This window comes from Pagrus major, chromosome 22 (assembly GCF_040436345.1).
Source record: "Pagrus major chromosome 22, Pma_NU_1.0".
NCBI lineage: Eukaryota > Metazoa > Chordata > Actinopteri > Spariformes > Sparidae > Pagrus > Pagrus major.
In genome coordinates this window covers 9,623,043-9,644,053 of record NC_133236.1, presented here as the reverse complement: position 1 = coordinate 9,644,053, position 21,011 = coordinate 9,623,043, and the positions used below count along the sequence as shown (strand labels likewise).

The 21,011-nt window shown below is 38.9% G+C and overlaps 2 protein-coding genes across 3 annotated transcripts; one reads left to right on the top strand and one right to left on the bottom strand.

The window, feature by feature from the left end:
• Positions 1–5,067: 5,067 nt before the first annotated feature.
• LOC141017610 (uncharacterized) lies at positions 5,068–10,805 on the bottom strand. Its single transcript, XM_073492315.1, has 9 exons — positions 10,657–10,805; positions 9,549–9,869; positions 9,130–9,411; positions 8,839–8,940; positions 8,647–8,736; positions 8,516–8,544; positions 7,152–7,208; positions 6,796–6,861; positions 5,068–5,913 (listed from the first exon to the last, which is right to left on the bottom strand). Exons 1-9 carry the CDS (start codon positions 10,760–10,762, stop codon positions 5,788–5,790), a joined length of 1,179 nt encoding a protein of 392 aa, XP_073348416.1. The 5' UTR covers positions 10,763–10,805; the 3' UTR covers positions 5,068–5,787.
• A 2,410-nt stretch (positions 10,806–13,215) lies between these two features.
• On the top strand, positions 13,216–19,347 carry LOC141017607 (cytochrome P450 2K1-like). 2 transcript variants are annotated; one of them, XM_073492312.1, is made up of 10 exons: positions 13,216–13,365; positions 13,821–14,222; positions 14,348–14,510; positions 15,190–15,339; positions 15,424–15,593; positions 15,721–15,900; positions 16,580–16,721; positions 16,826–17,010; positions 17,575–17,716; positions 17,801–19,347. In XM_073492312.1, the coding sequence occupies exons 2-10, from the start codon at positions 14,028–14,030 to the stop codon at positions 18,001–18,003; spliced, it is 1,530 nt and encodes a 509-aa protein (XP_073348413.1). In that variant the 5' UTR covers positions 13,216–13,365; positions 13,821–14,027; the 3' UTR covers positions 18,004–19,347. The 2 variants fall into 2 exon arrangements, with proteins under 2 accessions (XP_073348413.1, XP_073348412.1); XM_073492311.1 differs by lacking the exon at positions 13,216–13,365 and having other exon boundaries at positions 13,652–14,222.
• The last annotated feature ends 1,664 nt before the right edge of the window (positions 19,348–21,011 follow it).

The following is a 21,011-nucleotide window of genomic DNA, read 5'->3' as shown; positions in this document are numbered from 1 at the left end:
AAACTTGTGAGAGTCACACTGGCTGAAGCGTCGGACTGTGATGTTTTTACATCTTTGTTGTTTGTATCCACGTCATGATCCACATGCAGCCACTCGACTGTGTGTCTGTGCTTTTCATATGACGTCACAGAGCAATTTAACGTTACCTCATTGTTGTTTTTATGTTCAGTCACTGGTGAAGATGGACATATATTGAGAGAAAGACATCAAGAATGAAATGAACTTTGTCACTGTAATCATAGATATTATAATGTTTCAGTATCTTGTTTTAGCAACAGTTTGAGCTGAAAATACTATGATGTAAATACTCACTGGTAACAACGGAGAGATCAACCCCAGCAGGGTCAGCCTGTCTTTGTCCGTATTTGTATTGATGGCACACATATGTACCAACATCCTTGAGTGTGACCTTCTTTATCATCAGAGAACAGTTCTCTGTAACACTCAGTCTGTCTGATTTATCTCGGGCATATTCACCAATCTGCCCAAGTCTAACCAGCTCTACTGCTGGTGCATTTCTTAAACCCTTGAAGACCCAGGTAGTACTGTCACATCTTTCCTGATCCTGTATCACATTTGTACAACACAGAGTGGCGTCATTTCCATCTCTGACAGCGATGAAAGTTGCTTCTCCTGTAACTGCTGTGGAGGAAGTGAGAGAAGAATATTAAGAAAAAATATTGTTGTATTTGATGGACTTGCCCTCTTAATAACACATGGATTGAATTACATTTTAATAATAATAATGATTATAAACTTTATTCATCAAGTGCCTTTCAAAATCAGAGTTGAAAGGTGCTGTGCAATGCAAACATCGAGGACAAGATAGAGATTTCAACCGGAAAAAAATATTCAAACAAATAAAAACTTCACATTAAGACAGAACATAGGGCAAATACACAGTGGACATTTTTAAGCAGCTTCTTAAAACTGATCATTTTTAAAAATTGTCTTACCTGTCAAATGAAGCAGCAGCATCAGAAATGACGACAATTCAATCCATTTGAAAAAAGACATTCTCCTGCCAGTGTCCGTCAGATGTCTGTGTCTAATCGCTCCTTGGATGCAGAAGTTAAAGTTGTTTTTTTTTTTTAGATGGGCGTCACTTACTCATAATGATGACTTTGTTCCAGAGAAAGGAAGTGTTTTTTGTGTGTGTTGCTCTGCCTGTTCTCTCCTATTTGTTTTAAACTTTGGGTGCAACATCTCAGAGGTTTGAGGAAGTGCTGCAATAAGACTAAACCGAGGCTTCACTGTGGTCCAGCCGTCACCTCCTACTTCCTACGAGCTTGTAGCTCCTCAGTGATCTGCCCTGTGGTCCCTGTGACAAACGATTATGGCTTCTCACATTTAGGCTATTCTGCTAACACAGCCCGGTCCATCTCACACAACAATGCTGATCTTTTACATGATCGTGAGAAAAAATTGTGAAAGGCATCAAGACCGGCAAAAAACAGTTTGGCTGGTTGAATTTTATTTGTGCCTTGTGCTAAAACCAAATTTAGCTTATGTGCATAGCATTGGATGAATAACGCGTTGGGGCAGTGCGCTTTCACTAAAGCCTGCACGCCGCCGTGCTGTCCACTCATACAGCTTGCTCCATCGTAAGTCTGACAAATTAGTTTGTTTGTGGGGCTGTAGTTTCCGATGGCTGTCATCACAACTGATGTTATGGCTTTTGCATCTCTATCTGCGCTAACATCATAAAAGCCTAGAAAACGTTCACACACATTGCCTTTCTCATTTACACATCTGATTATGACAGTGAGTTGGCACTTGTTGGATATGTCTGACGTGTCATCCACTTGTACAGCAATAAAAGGGGACTTGTGTATTTCTTTATCAGTCTCATCTTGGATAATGTGAGTGATGCTTTCGATGATGTCATTTTGTATGGTGTTTGACATACCGCTGAAGACTGTTGACGAGCCCAAGTGCTCTGCAAGAGTGTTGTCAAACTCTGCAAAAGCATGCACCAACTCCACAAAACTGCCCATGTTTGTGCTGCCAGTGGCCTCATTGTGCCCCCTGAATGCTTGCTCTTGCCGCGCAAGGTACAGGGCTGCAACGATGAGTCTCATTAAAATATCCTGTCTTTTCTTCACCTGCTCATTGTGCTTCTTCGTGCTCAGACCTCATTAATCCTGACGCGTCCAAACAGCTTCAGTTTCACAGCACAGTCAATGTGATTTTTTGATTTGCCATGCCTTTCAATTGCCCGAGACAGGTTGGCAAGGTTGGTGAATCCTGTGGTAACCCAGGGATTGTTCAGAGAGCAGGAATCCTTGTCAAAAAGGAGACAGGGCCAGCAAAATAGCCGCTGAAGAGTGGCGCTACCAGCTAGCCACTCAGTGCGGACGTAATTCTCCTCATTGAAAGTCCGACAACCTTTCTTCCTCTCAGTACGGAGCTCTAGTTTTGGTGTTGGCCTGCTGTCTGATTTAATTCAGAGTTGCTGCTGTAGAGTCAGTTTAGTAAAATTATTTTTTACTAAATACTCCAAATCTCGACTCTCCATAATTGCGCTTAATAATTTTGCTAGCCTACCAAGATGTCAACACAAATCAACAAATCTTCCGTTATTTCGTTCAATGACATTGATGCTAACATACTGTGATTTGATTGGCGTGATGCCAACGAGTTCGCGGCTTCCCTTGACACTGTCCTGACTAATCACAGGGGAGCAGTGTTGTGACAATAGCCTCACCTGATTGGTTAATCATTCTTTTTTTTTCACCAAGGGAGGCCAACTCAGCTTGGCCTCCTCACAGACAACAGAGTGCAGTACCATGTCACATCATAAAGCGCTCAATGACTAATGAAGAGAGACGAGGAGGAGACGACAGAGACACAACACAGAAGGATTACGTAAACTGTTAAAAAAGTGGATGGAATTAAATGTGAAACCTATGTAAATGCATATGTGAAACCAATACACATGCTCATTGAAACAAAGGGGATTACATGTGAAACCTATGGGATTGTATGCAAATCCCATGTAAATACCTATGTTAAAGCCATACAAATGCCCATGTGAAACCTCATGCAACCCACTTAATGTGAAATTCATGTTGCAGTATGTGGTAACTCACTGCAACATGCAGTAACATAACTTCTCTTTATGTAATCACGTCATGTCATCACATGTGGTGGTTTTTGTGTAAGGATGCCAACAAGCCTCTCAGTGAACATCTCCGAGGCCATACGCAGCCTCAGAGAATGACGGAGGTCAGTTACTGTACCGAGGTGATTTATGGAGTGTCCTGATGGACAGATACACGGAGTACTGACTAGCACTAACTGCTACTTAATGTAGCTGCTGTTGGTTAGTCAGTTGGGTTAACCGTGCACCTTCCTATTTGCTGACTCAGCCAGAAGCCAAACTTGGTACTGTATTCCCTGTCGTCATACTGGCCTTTGTTTCCCTTCTGTAAAGCTAATTTAGTGCTATTGACAACTGTAAATGCCAATCAATATCTGTGACAAGTCCCTTTACACGTCTTGCAGACAATCCTTCCACTGCCACCTTCCACCAGGTGAATCAAGAAGCCTCCCCGAGGATCAGACTCCCACCTGGATCCAACCTGAATAAAACAGAATGACACACGAAACAATACAGTGACATTTAATATGTTGACAGGCTTTCCAACACGCAGGCTTACATTGAGAGCAAGTTCAGGCGCTCATCTATCAATAGGTTTGTGATGTTGCTGTCCATGGTGCTGAAGTGGATGTCTCTCACCTCGAGTGTTTACAGAAACATATATAAGTGTACTGTTTAGCTTTAATAAGACAAAGTAATACTATAGATGCCATGTTGCCAGCTGGAAGAAAAAGAAGCCCCACCTGTCTTTTGACCATGATGCCAAGATGACTGACCAAAACTCAGAACAAACAACAATTCCTGACCACAACTTTCAGACCAAAACCTAAAACAGTTCCATGAGAAAGTGCTTGCTGTCACTCCCCAAAACACTGAAATCTCCTTTAAAAACTCCTCTTCTAACCTTTACGAGCACATCAAAATAAGTTGCACTTGCTGTAGGTGAAACCAATGTTAACTAACATTAGTTATGTTCATTTTTCACATATAGTGATAATCTTTGATGTTATAAGTGAAGTTAACTTATATTGTAGCTGGTGGTCTGTTGGGCTTTTACACATGAGAAAGCAGTTATGGCAACTTTACGTTAACGATACTTTCATGATTCAATTCAATTGCTCAAAAATTATGAAATATTCAACTATTCAACTTGCACTTTGATTAATTAAAAAAAGTAAACCAGGGTTTATATTTACTTTTACTTTTTTTATAATAGAAATTTTAACTTTTATGGGAGTACTTGTACTTTTACTTGAGGTGTACAGATTTGCAGTACTCTAGCCACCATTGCAGATTCAGGTAGACCTTATGATCGGTTCATTTCCCAGAAAATGTTCTTGAATAAACAGCTTAAATGACTAAAGAAAGAGAGAGAAAAATATTGATTTGTTGAAAATGTATGAATTGTGTGGTCGACTGTGATTTAAAGTTTCCAGCCACCCCCACCGAAACTTCCTACCCACCTCGACTATCACAGCCAGAAAGACAATTACCGGTCGCTGCGAAGATGTCTTGCGGACGTCACAGATGACAACAGGTATGCATTTATTTCCTAAAGTGTTGTGAATTGAATTGAGTCTGAATTTTCACAATCTTTGTGTTTTTTTTCAATTATATTTTTCTGTGAAGCAGCTGATTACGTGTCTGTCATATATCATGTATGTTTTTGTGTATTTCTAACAGAAAAAATCTGAAGATGTGGAAGTTCCAACCCACAGAAGAGGTAAGATAACGCCTCATTCAATTTTTATAACCTATTTATATTCACTTTATTTCTTAGGAAATACAGATATACACTAAATTTTTTGCCACACTTTTCTAAATATTGTGTAAAGGACAAGGATAGTGTCATAGATTCAGTCTGGGGCTGCACTAGACAGTCAAAAATCATTTTGGGATTATTTTGATTTTGATTGTAAATATATTGCGATGATTTTAATTCAATTTCAGATTAATGAGAATGATCATTTTTGCAACACAATTTTAATTTTAATTGAAAAAAATGACTAAAATCACAATGATGTGACATTTGTTGGAGTTTGTACAGAGCAAACGTGTTTTCTTACATCTAAAGAAATTAGATTTGTAACCAGGGCATCTCTGCAGCAAGTCAAGCTAAAGAGCATGTGTTACGTTATCTGAATGAACTGATCATGTAGCTGTGTCATGTCAGTGTCACTGCCAACACATTAGAAGCAACATGTTGGAAAAAACTTACAGCTGATACACTTAACAATGAAAACAAATACAGAAGCATTAAAACATAAGCCAACAGTTGCACATTCATCCCTGAGCACAGTTAAGCACCTGACTGCATGCTCATCAAGCTAAATCCATCATGTTTTATTCTTATTTAAAGAAGCACAGCAACAAGACACGTGACCACTGGGTTATTACTTTGTCTACTTACACACTAGCTAACCTATTACTCCCCCTTCTGGACAAAAATATTTTTACAACAATACAGCCTGGAAATGATGATAAATATTAGACATCCAGTATCATACAAGATGTGAACGGCAGGATTTCAATATTGCAGAACTTAGAAATTTCCCAGATTGGTTAAGTTTTAAAGATCTGCTCATTATGGATTAGACTGACAGCTTCCAGATTCCAATATTCACTCCAAAACCAGTCGGTGAATATTGAAAGCTGGTAAAATGGTGCTGAGTTACTGTGGTCTCTTATTTCTGTGGTTTGTTGATGGTGGCGTAGAGGGCACTGGTATCATCAGAGGCTCCGGCAGGAGATGAGGAAGCTTTCACAGTGCTGTAGGTCACCGTATCTTCTAAATCATCGTTGTTTTTCACCTGAACATGAGAGGCAAGAGGGAAACGTCACCACAAAAATTGTAGAGTACATTTAACACAGGCTATGGTCAGACTGCAGGTAAATCAGATTCTTAAATAAATAATATACCTGGGATGATTTTTGTGACACTGTCAACGGGATATTGAAATGTATGTATTCAAACCAAAACCATGGCTTCTGAGCATGAATCTCCAGACCTGATGTTGATTCAATCAACATCACATGCAACAGGACAATGTTGACTTATATTTATTTTAAAGAAATACACCTCAGAAAAAGAGCACTTTCTTTCTCCGAGGTCAAAACGGCCAGTCCTCATGCCCCCCTTGAGGACTCCATGCACACGTATATGATGCTCTGCTAATAGCAGCGTGGTCCCTGCTCAGCTGCAGATACACTTCTGTCACTCTGGGCTTGCTGTCGTTCTTGTGTGTCATGACACATAAGACAAATCTGATGTGAGCAGCGAGAGCATCAGAACTGAGACGCAATCCAATTTGAATCCAATGTCAAACCACCTCCAAATGTTTGTTTCTCTGGATATGCCAAAAAAAAGAATTGGGCTAGTCTTTGTATTTAGCTACAGATAAAGTCAATGTGACAAAACTGAACTGGACATGAGCTCTTAAAGGTCTGATTTTGCTGCCATCTGACAACTGAAATAGTATATAGGTTGGTCGGATGGTGGCGGCAGAGGTGGGGTGAAAAGTGGTCACCGACAAAACACAGTATTCTTCCTCTGTGGACTATAAAACTGTGGATCTGTAAGATAGCAATTGCTTATTTACACATCCAGCAGTTACAGAGCAACACAGGGCTGTAATTATATTATATATTGGGGGATATACAACATCACCAGTACAACCAGTCAGACAGCTCACCCAGGCTCTACTGGTGTTCTTGGTGTAGCTGACGGAGGCGTAGGCAACACCATCTTCAGGATCAGCCTACACGGAGAAGACAACATAAAGACGGCTCAGTAACATGCAGATTTACAGGTAAACTGACTCTTAATGACTTTTTTCTGTTTTTGTTACTGATCTCTGGATGTTTTTTCTGTTTGACTGTTTCTCCACATCACCAAACATTTCACACTTATAACTTCCTGCTTCACATAGTTCTGTGTTTTTTCATGTGCATCTCCTTCCTTCCCCTTTCCTCCCTCTTTTGCTCAAGAGTTACAAACATGTATACGCACTGAGTGTGACTTTGTACAGGGTGCAGGGTGTCATCTCACCGTGTCCTGACTGGTTTCGGGAGCAGACTCAGTCACTGCAAGGTTCAAGCTCTGACCCTGAACAAACACAGGTCACATTTCCATGAATAGAAAACACAATTTGTTATATGTATATGTATAATATTATATTAATACTACTTAAAACATAATGTATTTGTTGAAAATATATGAAAAACATATATTGGAACAACATGGTATATTTGTTAATTCATATAGACGAAATTTCCTTTGATATGAGAAAATACAATGTATGTCCATTATTAGATATATATTTCAATACATACACACATTTCATACATAAGCCTGTGTCAGCTCTTCATATCAGTCATATATGTAATAACAAGGTGAAAATGAACTCCTGTTCATCAACACATAGTTATGACTAATTAAACTAACAAGATATTAGTAATATCTCTTTCACACTGGCAAAAAAACCTGCTAACACTTGCTAACATCTGGCTTTTGTCTTCAACGTGAATGTGCCCATTTCTAAAGAAAAAAACACATATACAGGTTAATTTTGGTGTAAAAGTGGTATAAGTGAGCTTTACAGAGTTGAGATAGTTTTTTCCACCTACTTACAGACATGCTAAGCTAAGCTAATCGTCTCCTGACCCAGCTCCACACTACTCATCTAACTGTCTGTGTCATGGTCGCCGGTTATCACTGTTTTCTTTTTGCTATTTGTTCATTTTAAATAAGGAAAAAGACTCCCGCACTCTGTCCACATCACTTGCAATCAAGTTTTATGACAACAACGCCTCAACACTTAGACCTTCATCAGGTCATCTTGGAGGAAGGTTTAAGTGCCGAGGCGTTGTTGTCATTAAACTTAATTGCAAGTGAAGTGCACAGTGTCTTTTCCCTGATTTTGTCGGCCTTCGGTCTTCTCCTACTTAAGGTGTGCACAAGCTGCACATTCTGTTCATTTTAAATAAAAAAGAAAGTGAAAAAGTGTATTTACCAAACTGCTGAACTTTTCATTTAAAAGATATGTTTCCACTTGCAACCTTTTTGACCTTCAGTACATCACAGTCAGTACTAAATACTCTTTTGCTCCTTTGCTCTGCAAGGTTTAAATTGTTGACCTAGAGCCTGACCCACACTGGATATCTGGGGCTGATGCCAATACTGATAATACATATAGTGGCTGATTTTCTTATATATAGAGAATATATACATAAATACACACACATTTTTTGCAATGGTTCTGCATATGTGGGTAGCAATAAAAAGTAAGAAAAAAGTTGCACATATTGGACAACATATACATATATCAACACTGACATATCTGTGAGAGACCCATAAAATCGGCCAACTGATACATTTTAATAGCAACATTTGATTATTCAGTTTTGACTCACGTTTTTTTCATCCATCTGTGTTTTGTTGCCTGAAAAGACAAAAGAGAGTCAAGTTTAGCTTCCACGGCGAAAAAAATCCAATGTGTTCAAAGCTTCTCGTTGATTAAAGCTTCATCTGTAAATGTTCTCACCTTTAGTTCTCTTGCACATGATGACCATGACAGTGATTATTAGAAGTGCAACTACTACGCCTATCGCCACAATGATGTACAACAACCAATCTGGAAAGTGAATGAAAACATTAAAAGCATTAAAAAACAGAAGAGAGTTAACTCTTATAAGAGAATATCTTCACCCACAGCCAAGTGCTGGTTCATTCATACCTTTGGCTTCAAAAGCTCTGTCACCATTGATTGCAGGATCTGTAATTTTGCTGGTTGCAGTTGTTCCTATTGATGTTGTTGGTGCTGTTGTTGCATCTTCACCTGGACGATGAAATAACAAAACCCCAAAAAAAGTGTACGGTGAGAAAAAAACATCATGATTTACAATCTGGAGTAACAAAATGTAAAGGAATGTAACCATACATCTTTAAAACTATGTATTTGGTATATTAAGACATTAGTTTAAGGTGATTATAAACAGCTCATAATAATAAATAAACATGATCTCACCTGGTTTCTCCCCTGAGGACTGACGGCTGAAGCTAAATGTCTCCACGTTTTTACTCTCAAGATTAATCACCTCACACTTGAATAACTCACGATGCTTTGACTTCAGCATGGGAGAAGAGTCAGAAAATGAATGAGTAACTGAGCACTGTGGCTGTGAATCGTCGTTGTGATCTTCGTCCACATTTTTACCCTCATACAGCCACTTCACTTTGTGTTTACACACTCCATATCTCAACAAACCACAGTTTAATTTCACATCATCCAGGTACTTCTGTTCAGTCACTGGTGAAGATGGAAATAATTGTGAGAGAAAGACAACAAGAGTTAAATTAACTTCATCACTGTGATCATAGCTGTGTTTCAGTATATTGTTCTAACAAGACAGTTTGAGCTGAAAACATTATGACATAAATACTCACTGGTAACAACAGACAGAAAAACATTAAAGTTTGTATGCTGTCCTGATTTCTGACACTGTCTGCAGGTATATTGACCAACATCCTCAGCTGTGACATTCTTCAGAACCAGAGAACAGTTCTGTGTAACACTCAGTCTGTCTGATTTAGCTCCGGTGTGTCCTCCAATCTGCCCAGAACTAATCAGCACTACTGTTGCTGTGCCTCTTAAATCTGCAAAGAGCCACTTGATATGGTCACAGCTGTCATGATCATTGTTCACATTCTCACACGACAAGGTGACTTCATCTCCAACTTTGACAATGGCATCGTGTCCAGTCACTGCTGCTGAAACAATGAGAGAGCAAAATGAAAAATTAGGTGAAATACAAAGATGGCATTTCTTCTGACAGTGTGAAGAAAGTTTAAAATGGGGCTTAAGTTTGCAAAGTTTATTCTGTTGACTTATTAGACTAAATGGGTTTACATCTCCCAGCTGAATCTACAGGGGCTATCAGAATGCTGCCTCTTGTGGTACAAAGCGGTATTACACTTCAGGGTGAGCCGGGGCTAGCTGGTTAGCATGCTTACTTCAGTAGATAACTCTGCAACACAGTACATAGACGTGTTTGACATCATGTCAGTGTTAGTCCATTTTCCCATCTTATTTTAAACTCAAATTCTGGCCATAACTTACAAATTGGCCCTTTAAAGGCCGTAACCTCAAAATTAGTTTGTTTTGCACTCTGAGCTGGAAATCTACCACTTACACACACACACACACACACACACACGCACACACACACACACACACACACACACACACACACACACACACACACACACACACACACACACACACACACACATACACTCACACACACACTAAACTTTCCAGTTGTCTTATCTATATTCTGAAGGTTTACAGAGTTTGTTCACATATCATCCATAGCCTGATTTGTAGAATGTTTGAAACAATGGCAAAAGATGTTTTAAAATGGCTTTTGGTGATTAGTTCAATCTTTTACCCCATTCAAGGATCTCCCCTAAAATCAATCTAATGTATTTATGTAGTATTACACTATAAAGTTATGTTTCCTAATCTGTCTAATATTTCTATATGCATCCTTACCTGTAAACTGAAGAAGCAGTATCAGAAAAAAAGACATGTTAATCCATCTGAATTCAGTCATCCTCTTTTTGAGAAGGGTCTCTGAACTAAAGCTGAAATGAAGCATCTTCTTCCTGTGACTGTGTCACTTCCTCATTGTGATTCTGCTTTTTCTCTCTTTTGTAGGCGGAGCATATGAGCTTTTAATTTTGCCTAATTTCTGAATTTAAAAAGCCAAAGTACTTCTTTTTTTTTAAACTAAAACTTTACTCTGAGAAACAGTGAGGGTGTCAGACGCCACAGCAGCCTGACCCACAAATATCTTGTGAAAATGGAGCATGGAGGATAGAGAAGTGGTGGGAAATGAGATGAGCAGGGAGAGTTGAGGAGATTTTTTTCTAAAGATGCAGCAGCACAGGAGGAAGCTGTGGTTTGGCCGTATCCTCAGCCCTTCCGATAATGTGGCGAGAACCAAACTATTTTTACATTTTTTTTTTTTTTTACACATTTTGAAAGTATAGTAAAGTTTTTAAAGGGATAGCATCTTGAAAATCTGACAATTTGAGTCCGAACATCTACTGTAGGTGTATTAAATACTGTAGATATGTTAAATACTGTAACTATACAGAACTTTCCCAGGTGAGCTAATTATCAGCTTTTTTATATACTATCTTTTGGTCATCATACCTTCAACAAGTAGGCTAATGTTCCAAGGTTGGATTTCTGTAAAGACACACTGCTGTTGAGTTTTTCCAAATTGATTTTTTTGTCGCTTTGAGCACCACAAGCTGAGGGCCGTCTAGTTTCATTATATCGTAGAGAAGGCAGACAACTATATGGACAATATCTCCAAAACTCTGCCACTCACAACAAAACAATCTAGATGGATAAATAGCACTGCAGGTAAGAGGGAAACTATGTATTTTTGACCTTGGGGTGAACCTTCACATTTTTAAAAAAAGATTAATGCTGTACTTCTTATATGTTTTTTATGGAAAGACAGATTAAGACACCATGGTGACATGTTATAATCAATGTACATAATGTGTTTGTTTATTAATGTATGATTTATGGTGATGGAATGTAACCAAGTACATTTACTCAAGCACTATGAGGAACTTTTAAGTGTTTATGAAACAGTCTCGTGATTCCTCTGATAATTAAAAATGATCTGCACCAGCAAACGAGACCATCAGCGAAAAGACCGCTATTTATATAGAGTTATTATTAATGCCTGTGATCTTTACGTACAGCAGCCGCTGGTGTTGTACCGCTTTTGTCAATAGGGGGCGCTAGAATTAACAGAAACTGGACGTTTCTCGAAGTCACTTTAAGTACAGTTTTGAGGTATTTGTAATTTATTTGAGTATTTCCATTTTCTGCTGCTTTAGACTTCCACTTCACTACATTTTGGAGACAAATACTGAACTTTTTATTCCACAACATTAATTTGAACTTTAGCTACTAGTTACTTTGCAGATGCAAAGGTCTTATTGGCAACTGGCTAAAAAAACTGATTTGATAATCAGCAGACCCATAGTATACCATACATACATACTGTTAATATAAGTTTAACTCACTTTTACTTGTACTTTCGATATAACATTTAATATCTCCTTAAATATTTACTCAAGTACTATTCGTATGTTACTTTTACCTTTAGCAAAATAATAATTTTTAACGATATCTTTACTTTTACTCATGTATGACCTATGGGTACTTCTGGTAACACTTGGTTTGAGGCTTTTACCAGGTGTTTATATGTCTGTCTATCCTAAATAACAAGGCAATAGTTTAAAAAAACCCGTCATGTTTTACCATCTGCAGGAAAGGCACAAGACACAAATATACTTTGTTTTTACACCCACAAACAGCTCATCATAATCTGACCTGATGTCTCATTTGAGGACTGATGGCTGAAGGTAAACTAGTCCCCTTTTCCAGCGTCTTTGTTCACAATTCATGTGTCTGCACAGAGCAGGACATCATCTTATCAGAGCCTTTCTGTTCAGAAACTAGTGAAAATGGAGATATTGTAAGAGAAAAGACAGAAGTTAATTCTTAACTCAATGTTTGATCACAAAAGACTTTGGTCATTTAGTCAACACTCTTATGCTAACTGATTTAGACCAGTGGATTATTGATTCTTCAGTATTAATGATTATCAGAAGTCTTAAACAGGGCAGAGTTCAGTGATCAGATGTCACAGTGGCCTGGAACAACGGCACTTTCCACATTTGTAGACTGCTTGCCTGTAATGTTTAGTTTCACAGAAAGATAAATTGAAGACAGTGTTTGTATAATTGGTACCAAATGATGTCGTCAGTTCCAGAAACATTCTGAAGAACTTACAGCAATTGGTTCATTTTTGGGAAGTTATAAGACCCATAAAATGAAGTAAAAATAGAGCAAAGGAGGAGGAAGCTGCGGTTCAGAGGGGAGTTAAAGGAGTTAATTTGTTAATTTTTTACTCTCCATGATTTAGTATTACGTCTGTATTTTCTTGTCTTTAAAAAGATTTATTTTATTCATGAGTAATATAATGCAAACCAAACTGGTGTGTTTGCTCAAGCAGGCGGTCATGTAATAGCAGGGGGCAGTGTGAGACCTTGTTTTGATGCCGGGATTATATTTAAAAGCACATGTTCCACTGTTTCACCTCATAACTGTGGAAGACTCAGCCGAGACAAGCCACGTCTCCCTGCGTCATCTTCTTTTCCTGTGTTTCAGGTTAGTAATGTAAAAAAATGCTAATCGTAAGATGTTAGTTTGAGCCGCACGTCTCCACAGTTTTGGTTAGAGGTACGTATTTTTCTGGCTCCTTTAGTTATTTCTGATGTAAAATACTTGTGTTTGAAACAGTGTGTGTAATTTTATTCACTATTACTGTTCCATGCAAGTCCAAGTGATGGTTTATAGTATCTGTCAGTGCATTTTAAATTAAATCATAACTTTATTTGGAGATAAAAGTCCTGATTTGAAATTGACACAAAGACAAAAAGTGTTTATTCTGGGTTTTGTAGCATGGACAATGTGTGTAGAGAGACAATACATGTGCAGTAACAGTAAATGTTGGTTAAATGAAGAATAAAACAAAGGTAAGATGTAAATAAATGATATATGCGAAAGCCTCAGCCAAGGCAAGCCGCTTCTCTCTGTGTCATCTTCTTTTCCTTCTATTTCAGGATACATTCTGCTGCAGTGCGGTAACACAAAGCTCCTCAAAGAACAAAAAGCAGCAGGGCGGTAAACATTTTTTGGGAGCACACATAGAAAAACCCTTTGTTTGTCCTTCCCTATTCTTCACTCGAACACAAAAGACATCCCTCTTTCCAAAAACACTCACAGATCCAAAGCCTTCACTAACAACTTCAGAGCAGTTTTTTAAAGTCATGGCGATAGCAGATCTTTTGCTCCAGTCCTCCAGTTCTGTCTCCCTACTGGGAGCTCTGGCGGTTCTGCTGCTTGTCTACATCATCTCCTCCTCCAGCTTTAAAAACAGGAAGGAGCCTCCAGGACCAATGTCACTGCCTATACTTGGTCACCTCCTGCCACTGCTCAGAAAAAACCGCAAAGCATTTCTGGAGGTGAGGCAGTGCTGTCAGAGAAGCTTTCTTGTTGGATAGTTTGTTGTTTCTGCTCCTTTAGGCAGCTCTATAACCTTCTCTGCTTTTTTTTCTGACTCTTCATGATGTCATGCCCTTGCTTGTAGTTGTCCAAGAAGTATGGATCAGTGTTCACCATCTATCTGGGACCCAACAAAGTGGTGTTCTTGGCAGGATACAAGACAGTGAAGGCAGCACTTGTCAACCATGCTGATGTGTTTGGAGATAGACATCAATGGCCGGTTGAACACAATATCAATCAGGGATATGGTGAGGAAAGAAGAAATAGTTCCTAAAATCATTTTCTTTTTCTGTATTCTTTTAACTACAACCCTGATTCCACAAAAACTCGGGACGCTGTGTAAAACATTAATGAAAACAGAATGTAATAATTCCTTTGCAAACAAAGTGTGTTTACTGGCAACAGTTTTACGAAGAGTTCCTGAACTCATGTAGTAACCTCCTTCATACAGTCGGGTGTTTCACAAAGTGGTGAACCTCGTCCCCCTTCATATGCAAACCAGGTAATTGGTGGTGTGTTTACAGCCATTTACAATAAATTGTGGGGATGGTCAGACGGCTTGTGCACGTGCGTAATATTTCAGGATGATTGAGATGTGTGAGGAAAAGATGCCTGGGAACACACTTTAATGGGGTTTTCTAAATCTGTTTTGTGTGTACACACATTTCCACCCTGAATATACACAGAGTTTCATACATTTGGTCCCTGGTGTTTTTAGAGCATTCTACAACTTCCCCAGTCTTTTGTGGGCCCTGTCCCTGTTAGAAACATGTTGCTGGCATCACATTCAGAATAAGCAGATATTTACAAAAAACAAAGAAGTTGATGAGGTAAAACAACAGAAATACTGTCTTTGTTACTGTCTCTGTGTCTTCAGTCTTCAGCTGTCATTTGCGTTTCTAACATATGTTGTTTATTTCAACTCAGGTATTATATGGTCCAATGGACATTCATGGAAACAGATGAGGCACCTTATCTTGAATAACCTGAGAAACTCTAGGATGGGCAAGAAGGCGTGGGAGGACAAAATCATTGAGGAATGTGACTACCTCATCGAAGTCTTTAAGAAATTCAAAGGTAAATGTCTTTGTATTATAATAAACAATATGAAGATTATCTGTAAAAAACAAACAAAAGAAGTATCTTTTTTTCTGTTTGCAGGAAATGCAGGAAAAGATTTTGATACAACCCCACCAATATACGATGCAGTCGCTAATATTCTCTCCTCCATGGTCTATGGCAGCAGATTTGAATATGGAGATCCAGTGTTCACAGCCTTGATAGAACGCACAAGGAGATACATGCATCTTTTGTTCTCCCCTTCAATGCAGGTATCATTTTATATTTTTGTGAAGACTTTAACAAACGTATGAAATAAATAACACCTACAAAAGAGAAAAAGTTCCACTGGTCACTCTCCAAGTAAAGTCTATGTTAAATGATGCCAATCCTCGACAGTTGTACAACCAGTTCCCGTGGCTCTACAAATTGTTTGCTAAAAGGACAGAATCCCACAGATTGGGTGCTGCCAATGTGAAACAGAAAATGGAGCTGTGCCGTCAATTGAAAGAGACCCTCGATCCGCAGATGTGCAGAGGCTTTGTGGACGCCTTTCTGGTCCGAAAGCAAAATCTGAAGGTATGAAAACATACAAACACAAACACTAAGTCTGAGGTTACCAAACCGGACACTTTCCTCACCGTTGCTGCTCCTTCAGATTCTGTCCGTGAAAATAAACGTTCCCAGGTAGGCTGAGCAGTGTGATACCCAGATAATTGGAGCGCACCCTCTGGTCCCTCTTTCTGAAAATGGGAGCCACCAACCCAATCTGCCATTCCTGATACTGTCCCCAATTTCCACACAGCACTGGAGAGGCGTGTCAAACAAGACAGCCCAATAATGTCCGGAGCCTTTAGCATCTCAGTGCAAATCTCATCCATACCTGGTGCCTTTCCACTGAGTAGCTTCTTGACTATCTCAGCGATCTCTGCCAGGGATATGGGCCAGACTTCCCCCAAGTATTCAGACCCTGCTTTCGTCACAGAGGATGTGTTCTGCTCTGTTCACTGCTCAACAATATTCCCAGTCTGGGTCAGTAGTTTTCCTCCCAGCTGAACACTGTCTGGGCCAAGATTTCAAATTGTGTTCTCTGCTACTGAATGATACCAAACACCATAAATGAGAAGTATAACACATATTTCTTAACAAGTGGGCAATATACATTGTGAATCCAGGTGTAAAATGTTATGAATGGCGATCATGTCAGAAATATCACCTACTTCCATGTAGAACTGCACTGATGGGTTCTTTCCCGCAGGAATCTGGGATTACCAACAGAATCTTCAGCAAAGAAAACCTTGCGCTGACAGCTATGAATCTGTTTAATGCTGGCCTTGATACAACATCAAATACACTGAGATGGGGACTTGTGTTTATGGCCAAGTATCCAAAGATACAAGGTAAGGAGCTTAAGAGATCCACAAATTCAGAAAAACAACATACAGTCCAAGCCACACATCATTAAAAATTGTCTTCATTAAAACAAAATCTTTTCATCTCCAAGACCAGGTCCAGGAGGAGCTGAGCAGGGTGATCGGACATCGTCAGGTTAAGCTCGAGGACAGGAAGAACCTGCCCTTCACTGACGCTGTCATCCATGAGACACAGAGACTGGCCAACGTCGCGCCCATGGCACTTCCTCACAAAACCAGCCAAGATGTAACCTTTCAGGGTTACTTCATTAAGAAGGTCAGACATAATAATACACACAATATCCTCTGTACGCATCTTCATGATTCAAAACAAAATGTGACATCTTTCACATGTGGGTCATTCCATGCCAACTCACTGAGGGCCTCCCAGTTCATGTCATGAACTTGGCAACATGTTTTCATTTAAATAGTTGTGGTGAGTGATTACAGTAAACAAAATAATAACTGGAAGTCTCTCATTTTCTCTCATTTTCAAATTTGCAAAGTCACTTTCTGGCAACCAAACTTTTGTCCTGTGTAGCATTAATGTAGCTCTGTCACTTCCATAAGTTATTTGGTCCTGCATAGAAAAACTGCGTGGCACAGATCTTGTTAAAAAATAGCTTCAGAGCTAAAAAAACCCACACTTGTTGGGTTGAGAATACATATACGTACAACGAATCACAAAAATGCTGAAATTTAGCTCTGACAGCCAAAGTTAAGAAATTCATAACTAAAAAAAGTACTTTGAGCACAGCTATAGGATTTTGCATTTTTTCAATAGAAGTTTCAACAAGATTTTTTTTAAGAAGAAGCTTTAAAATGTTTTTGTTGTCCATAGGGGACCACAGTGGTTCCTTTCCTGACATCTGTCCTGTATGATGAGAGTGAGTGGGAGAGCCCATACACCTTTAATCCTGCCCACTTCCTGGACAAAGATGGAAAGTTTGTCAGGCGAGACGCCTTCTTGCCTTTTTCTGCAGGTTTGTGATATGAGGCATTTCTTCATGTGAGTCTTTAGCCTTCTGGCAGATGACCTGAAGCCTTTCCTTTGTTCTGTCTCACAGGCCGCAGAATTTGTCCTGGAGAGAGTCTGGCCAGGGGGATGCTCTTCATCTTCCTCACCACCCTTCTCCAGCACTTCCGTTTTAGTCCTCCTGCTGGAGTTTCAGAGGACAAACTGAATCTGGACACATGTCTTGGCCTCAGCCTCAACCCCTTATTTCATGAACAGCCGTCCCCCGTATGTGAGGAGGGCTTGAAAGTTTAAAAAGGATTTTATCAGAAGCAAAAAATATTCAAAACCGCTGATGTAACTTTTAACTGGTTATGAACAGACTCAACTTAATACTGATCCCTGTTAATGACCTACATAAGTGAGCGAGACCATCGGCAAGAAGCTATTTCTGAATAATTTATATAGTTATTCTTAATGCCTGTAACCGAGGAAAGCATCTGCTCTGTAGTCTGGTAGTATTGTAGACAAAGACTACTTCATTCAGTCCTTGAAACGGGCTGGTATTCACCTGTATGCAGCACTGGCACTTTTTTGTGATTATGTTCTTACATATGAGCATTCCTCACAAGCTACTCAATTCTGCTCTCTTGTGGAAAAGTTGGTTAAAAAAGCATGTAATCTTATATATACACCACTGTATTACACATATGTTTGAAGGAAGCATATACTCTTTAAAAGTAGTTACAATATATACAGGAGACTGTCTGAGGAGCTGGGAAAAACAGGATTTTAATTTCTTAATTTAATCTTAATTTTGTATTTATTTAGTACAATCTTCAGGTACTTCACTTGAGTATTTTCATTTTCTGCTACTTTATACTTCCTCTCCACTACATTTATTTGATACATTTAGTTACTAGTTACTTTACAGATTCATATAATTTTATTGTTTATTTACTGTTAGTGACGTGTTACCAATCAGATATTGTTGTAGGCGGGACACTGTGTGAGAGGATGTTGCCAAAGTAACACATTTTTAAATTAGTTTATTTTATTGGCAATCTGACAGAAAAATCACTGATACCGATAATCGGAAAATGCTGCAAATGCCCTGATAATCAGTCTACGCCTAAATGTGATGGCCTCGAAAATTTCAACCACTACCCCTTGTAACTCTGTTCTGAGGGGCAAGGGGAGCATTCAAAATGGAGGGATAGGGATAAAAATTGGAAATGGGACTGGGCCTAAGAGTGTGTGACAGAAACATCTATCACTGATGTTAAGTGAAACTTAATGAAGTACTGAACTATTAGATGCTGGAAAAGCAGGATGTCAGCATGTCATGTGAGCCTCAAATGTGTGGCTAAATGTCCGAGCACGCTCCCATCAGGATAGCTCAATGCCAAAACATGGAACAAGGTAATTAAGGGAACAAATTTAAATGGGAAACTCGGAGAACAGGAAAAAACAACACCTGCTTAAAATGGTGGGACAACGGCATGTTGCAAAGAGATTCAGTGATGCACACAAGGCAGTCTTTCTGAACTATAAAAGACTTAAAACAGATGTTAGTTTTTCATTTGTTTGTTGAACATCAATTCGATTTGTTGTAATTTTGTACTTTGGGTTACAATAAACCTACAATGGTTGACTGAAGTGCCACCTCTTTCTCTTCATTGACTCTTGTGTGTCTTGACTCTAGTTTCAAGTTGCGGTCAGATCAGGAAACCAAGAAAACACCTCCATACCCTCCATATCAACAAACAGGAGCTCAAGGCATCCCAAAGTACCTACTTCCTTTTGGCGCCCATGTTAACCAGTTTGGCTGTTCTGACAGAACGTGCCATGGCACTGTGCTCTGCAGCCAGCTCACAATCTGCAGTGATGGTTTCAGCTGTTCTATTCTCTGTGTGCTGCGAGAAAATATGCCAAGTAAACCCACTGATAATTAGAAATAGTGTCACTGCTGTTTACATATTTATTCCTACGCATTGTCAGTTGTGTTGAAATGGAGAGCATGAGAGAAAAGCAGACACACTTGTACTTGCTAATGGCTAAGCCACTGCCTACAGAGACTCATACATGTAACAATATGGGAGCCTTGTCCTGTAAAGCAGAGATGTGAAATCAGAACCAGCTTGTTCAGTTGCCAGAGGAAGGGCTGACCAAAAAGATTTGAATGGGATCGAGTACACAATTATCCTTGGTCAAGAAATGTTTTTGCAAAACCAAGAACAAAAAACTATAAAAATACAAAATATGAATAAAAGTACAAACTAAAGAAGCTCTTGAAACACAGGCAGGAACAGGAAGGACACAGGAAACACAGGACTGAACGGGACTGAGACGCACAAAAACAGAACAGACGAACTGACAACGAGAGGAAGACAAAGACATAAATACACAGGGGGTGATTAACTGATGGGACACAGGTGAAAACATATTATATCACCTGTTGATTAAAGCAACGGCGTCAAAGTGAAATTGTAAAAAACACATTCTGCTCTCCCTTTTTCTCTATCCTCCTCTCTGCAACGATCAAATGTTTTTGTCATGAGATGCTAATATCACATCTTAATTGCTGCTTAATTTGTTTATTCCTTCAGCTCAAAGGTCTCTGGTCTGGAAAATAAACTGAACTCATGCAGAAAAAGAATAAAACACGACACCTTATTTGTTAATTTTCAAACATTTATTCACCTTACTGTCTATTAGGATAGCCCCATTTTATAATTATATTGTTTCCACTGTATCTATTTTTCTAATTTCTTTTTTGAATCCATCATTTTTATTTTTATATTTTATATTTCTTGTGTGTTTGTGAAACCCCCCTGGCATTCTGTATCCATGTTTGTAGCTTGCTCTGGTACTGAACATTACATTAAAAAATTAGTTTAGTTTAGTTCACCGTTCAAAAATGTGAGCCCGTTCAATGGACAACGCTGCCCGAAGACACTTACACGACATTTATTTTGATTTGATTTATGTATTGCTCTGCATGTGATGGATTATCTGTGATGTCAAACAGGGTGATGAATTCATTTTGTAAGTTAAAATAGGAAGGATGAATGTACCAAATGACACAACAGGAGCATCAGAGTACAATGCAATTCACAGTTACCAGTCAGGTTAAATGTTATGATACATGTTATATATAGTTACATTATCTACAGTATGTGTGTATTGTTATTGTTGTGCTATGATTTAAATACCATGCATTAAACACTAAAGGTTGGTGTAATAAAACTATTTCCCTAAAGATGAAGTAAGAGTCAATAGAGTGCGGTAGTAATGAGTCCTAAAACCCTGAAATCAGTTAG

What these genes read in the sequence shown, in the direction of transcription:
- LOC141017610 (XM_073492315.1), bottom strand. Translation starts at nt 10,762, where the DNA reads ATGCTTCATTTCAGCTTTAGTTCAGAGACCCTTCTCAAAAAGAGGATG. An exon ending in CATGTGCAAGAGAACTAAAG is followed by an intron (nt 8,545 to 8,646) that starts GTGAGAACATTT and finishes TTGTCTTTTCAG; the next exon opens with GCAACAAAACACAGATGGAT. An exon ending in CCGAAACCAGTCAGGACACG is followed by an intron (nt 6,862 to 7,151) that starts GTGAGATGACAC and finishes TTCTCCGTGTAG; the next exon opens with GCTGATCCTGAAGATGGTGT.
- LOC141017607 (XM_073492311.1), top strand. Translation starts at nt 13,749, where the DNA reads ATGATATATGCGAAAGCCTCAGCCAAGGCAAGCCGCTTCTCTCTGTGT. An exon ending in ACCGCAAAGCATTTCTGGAG is followed by an intron (nt 14,223 to 14,347) that starts GTGAGGCAGTGC and finishes CCTTGCTTGTAG; the next exon opens with TTGTCCAAGAAGTATGGATC. An exon ending in CTTCTTGCCTTTTTCTGCAG is followed by an intron (nt 17,717 to 17,800) that starts GTTTGTGATATG and finishes TCTGTCTCACAG; the next exon opens with GCCGCAGAATTTGTCCTGGA.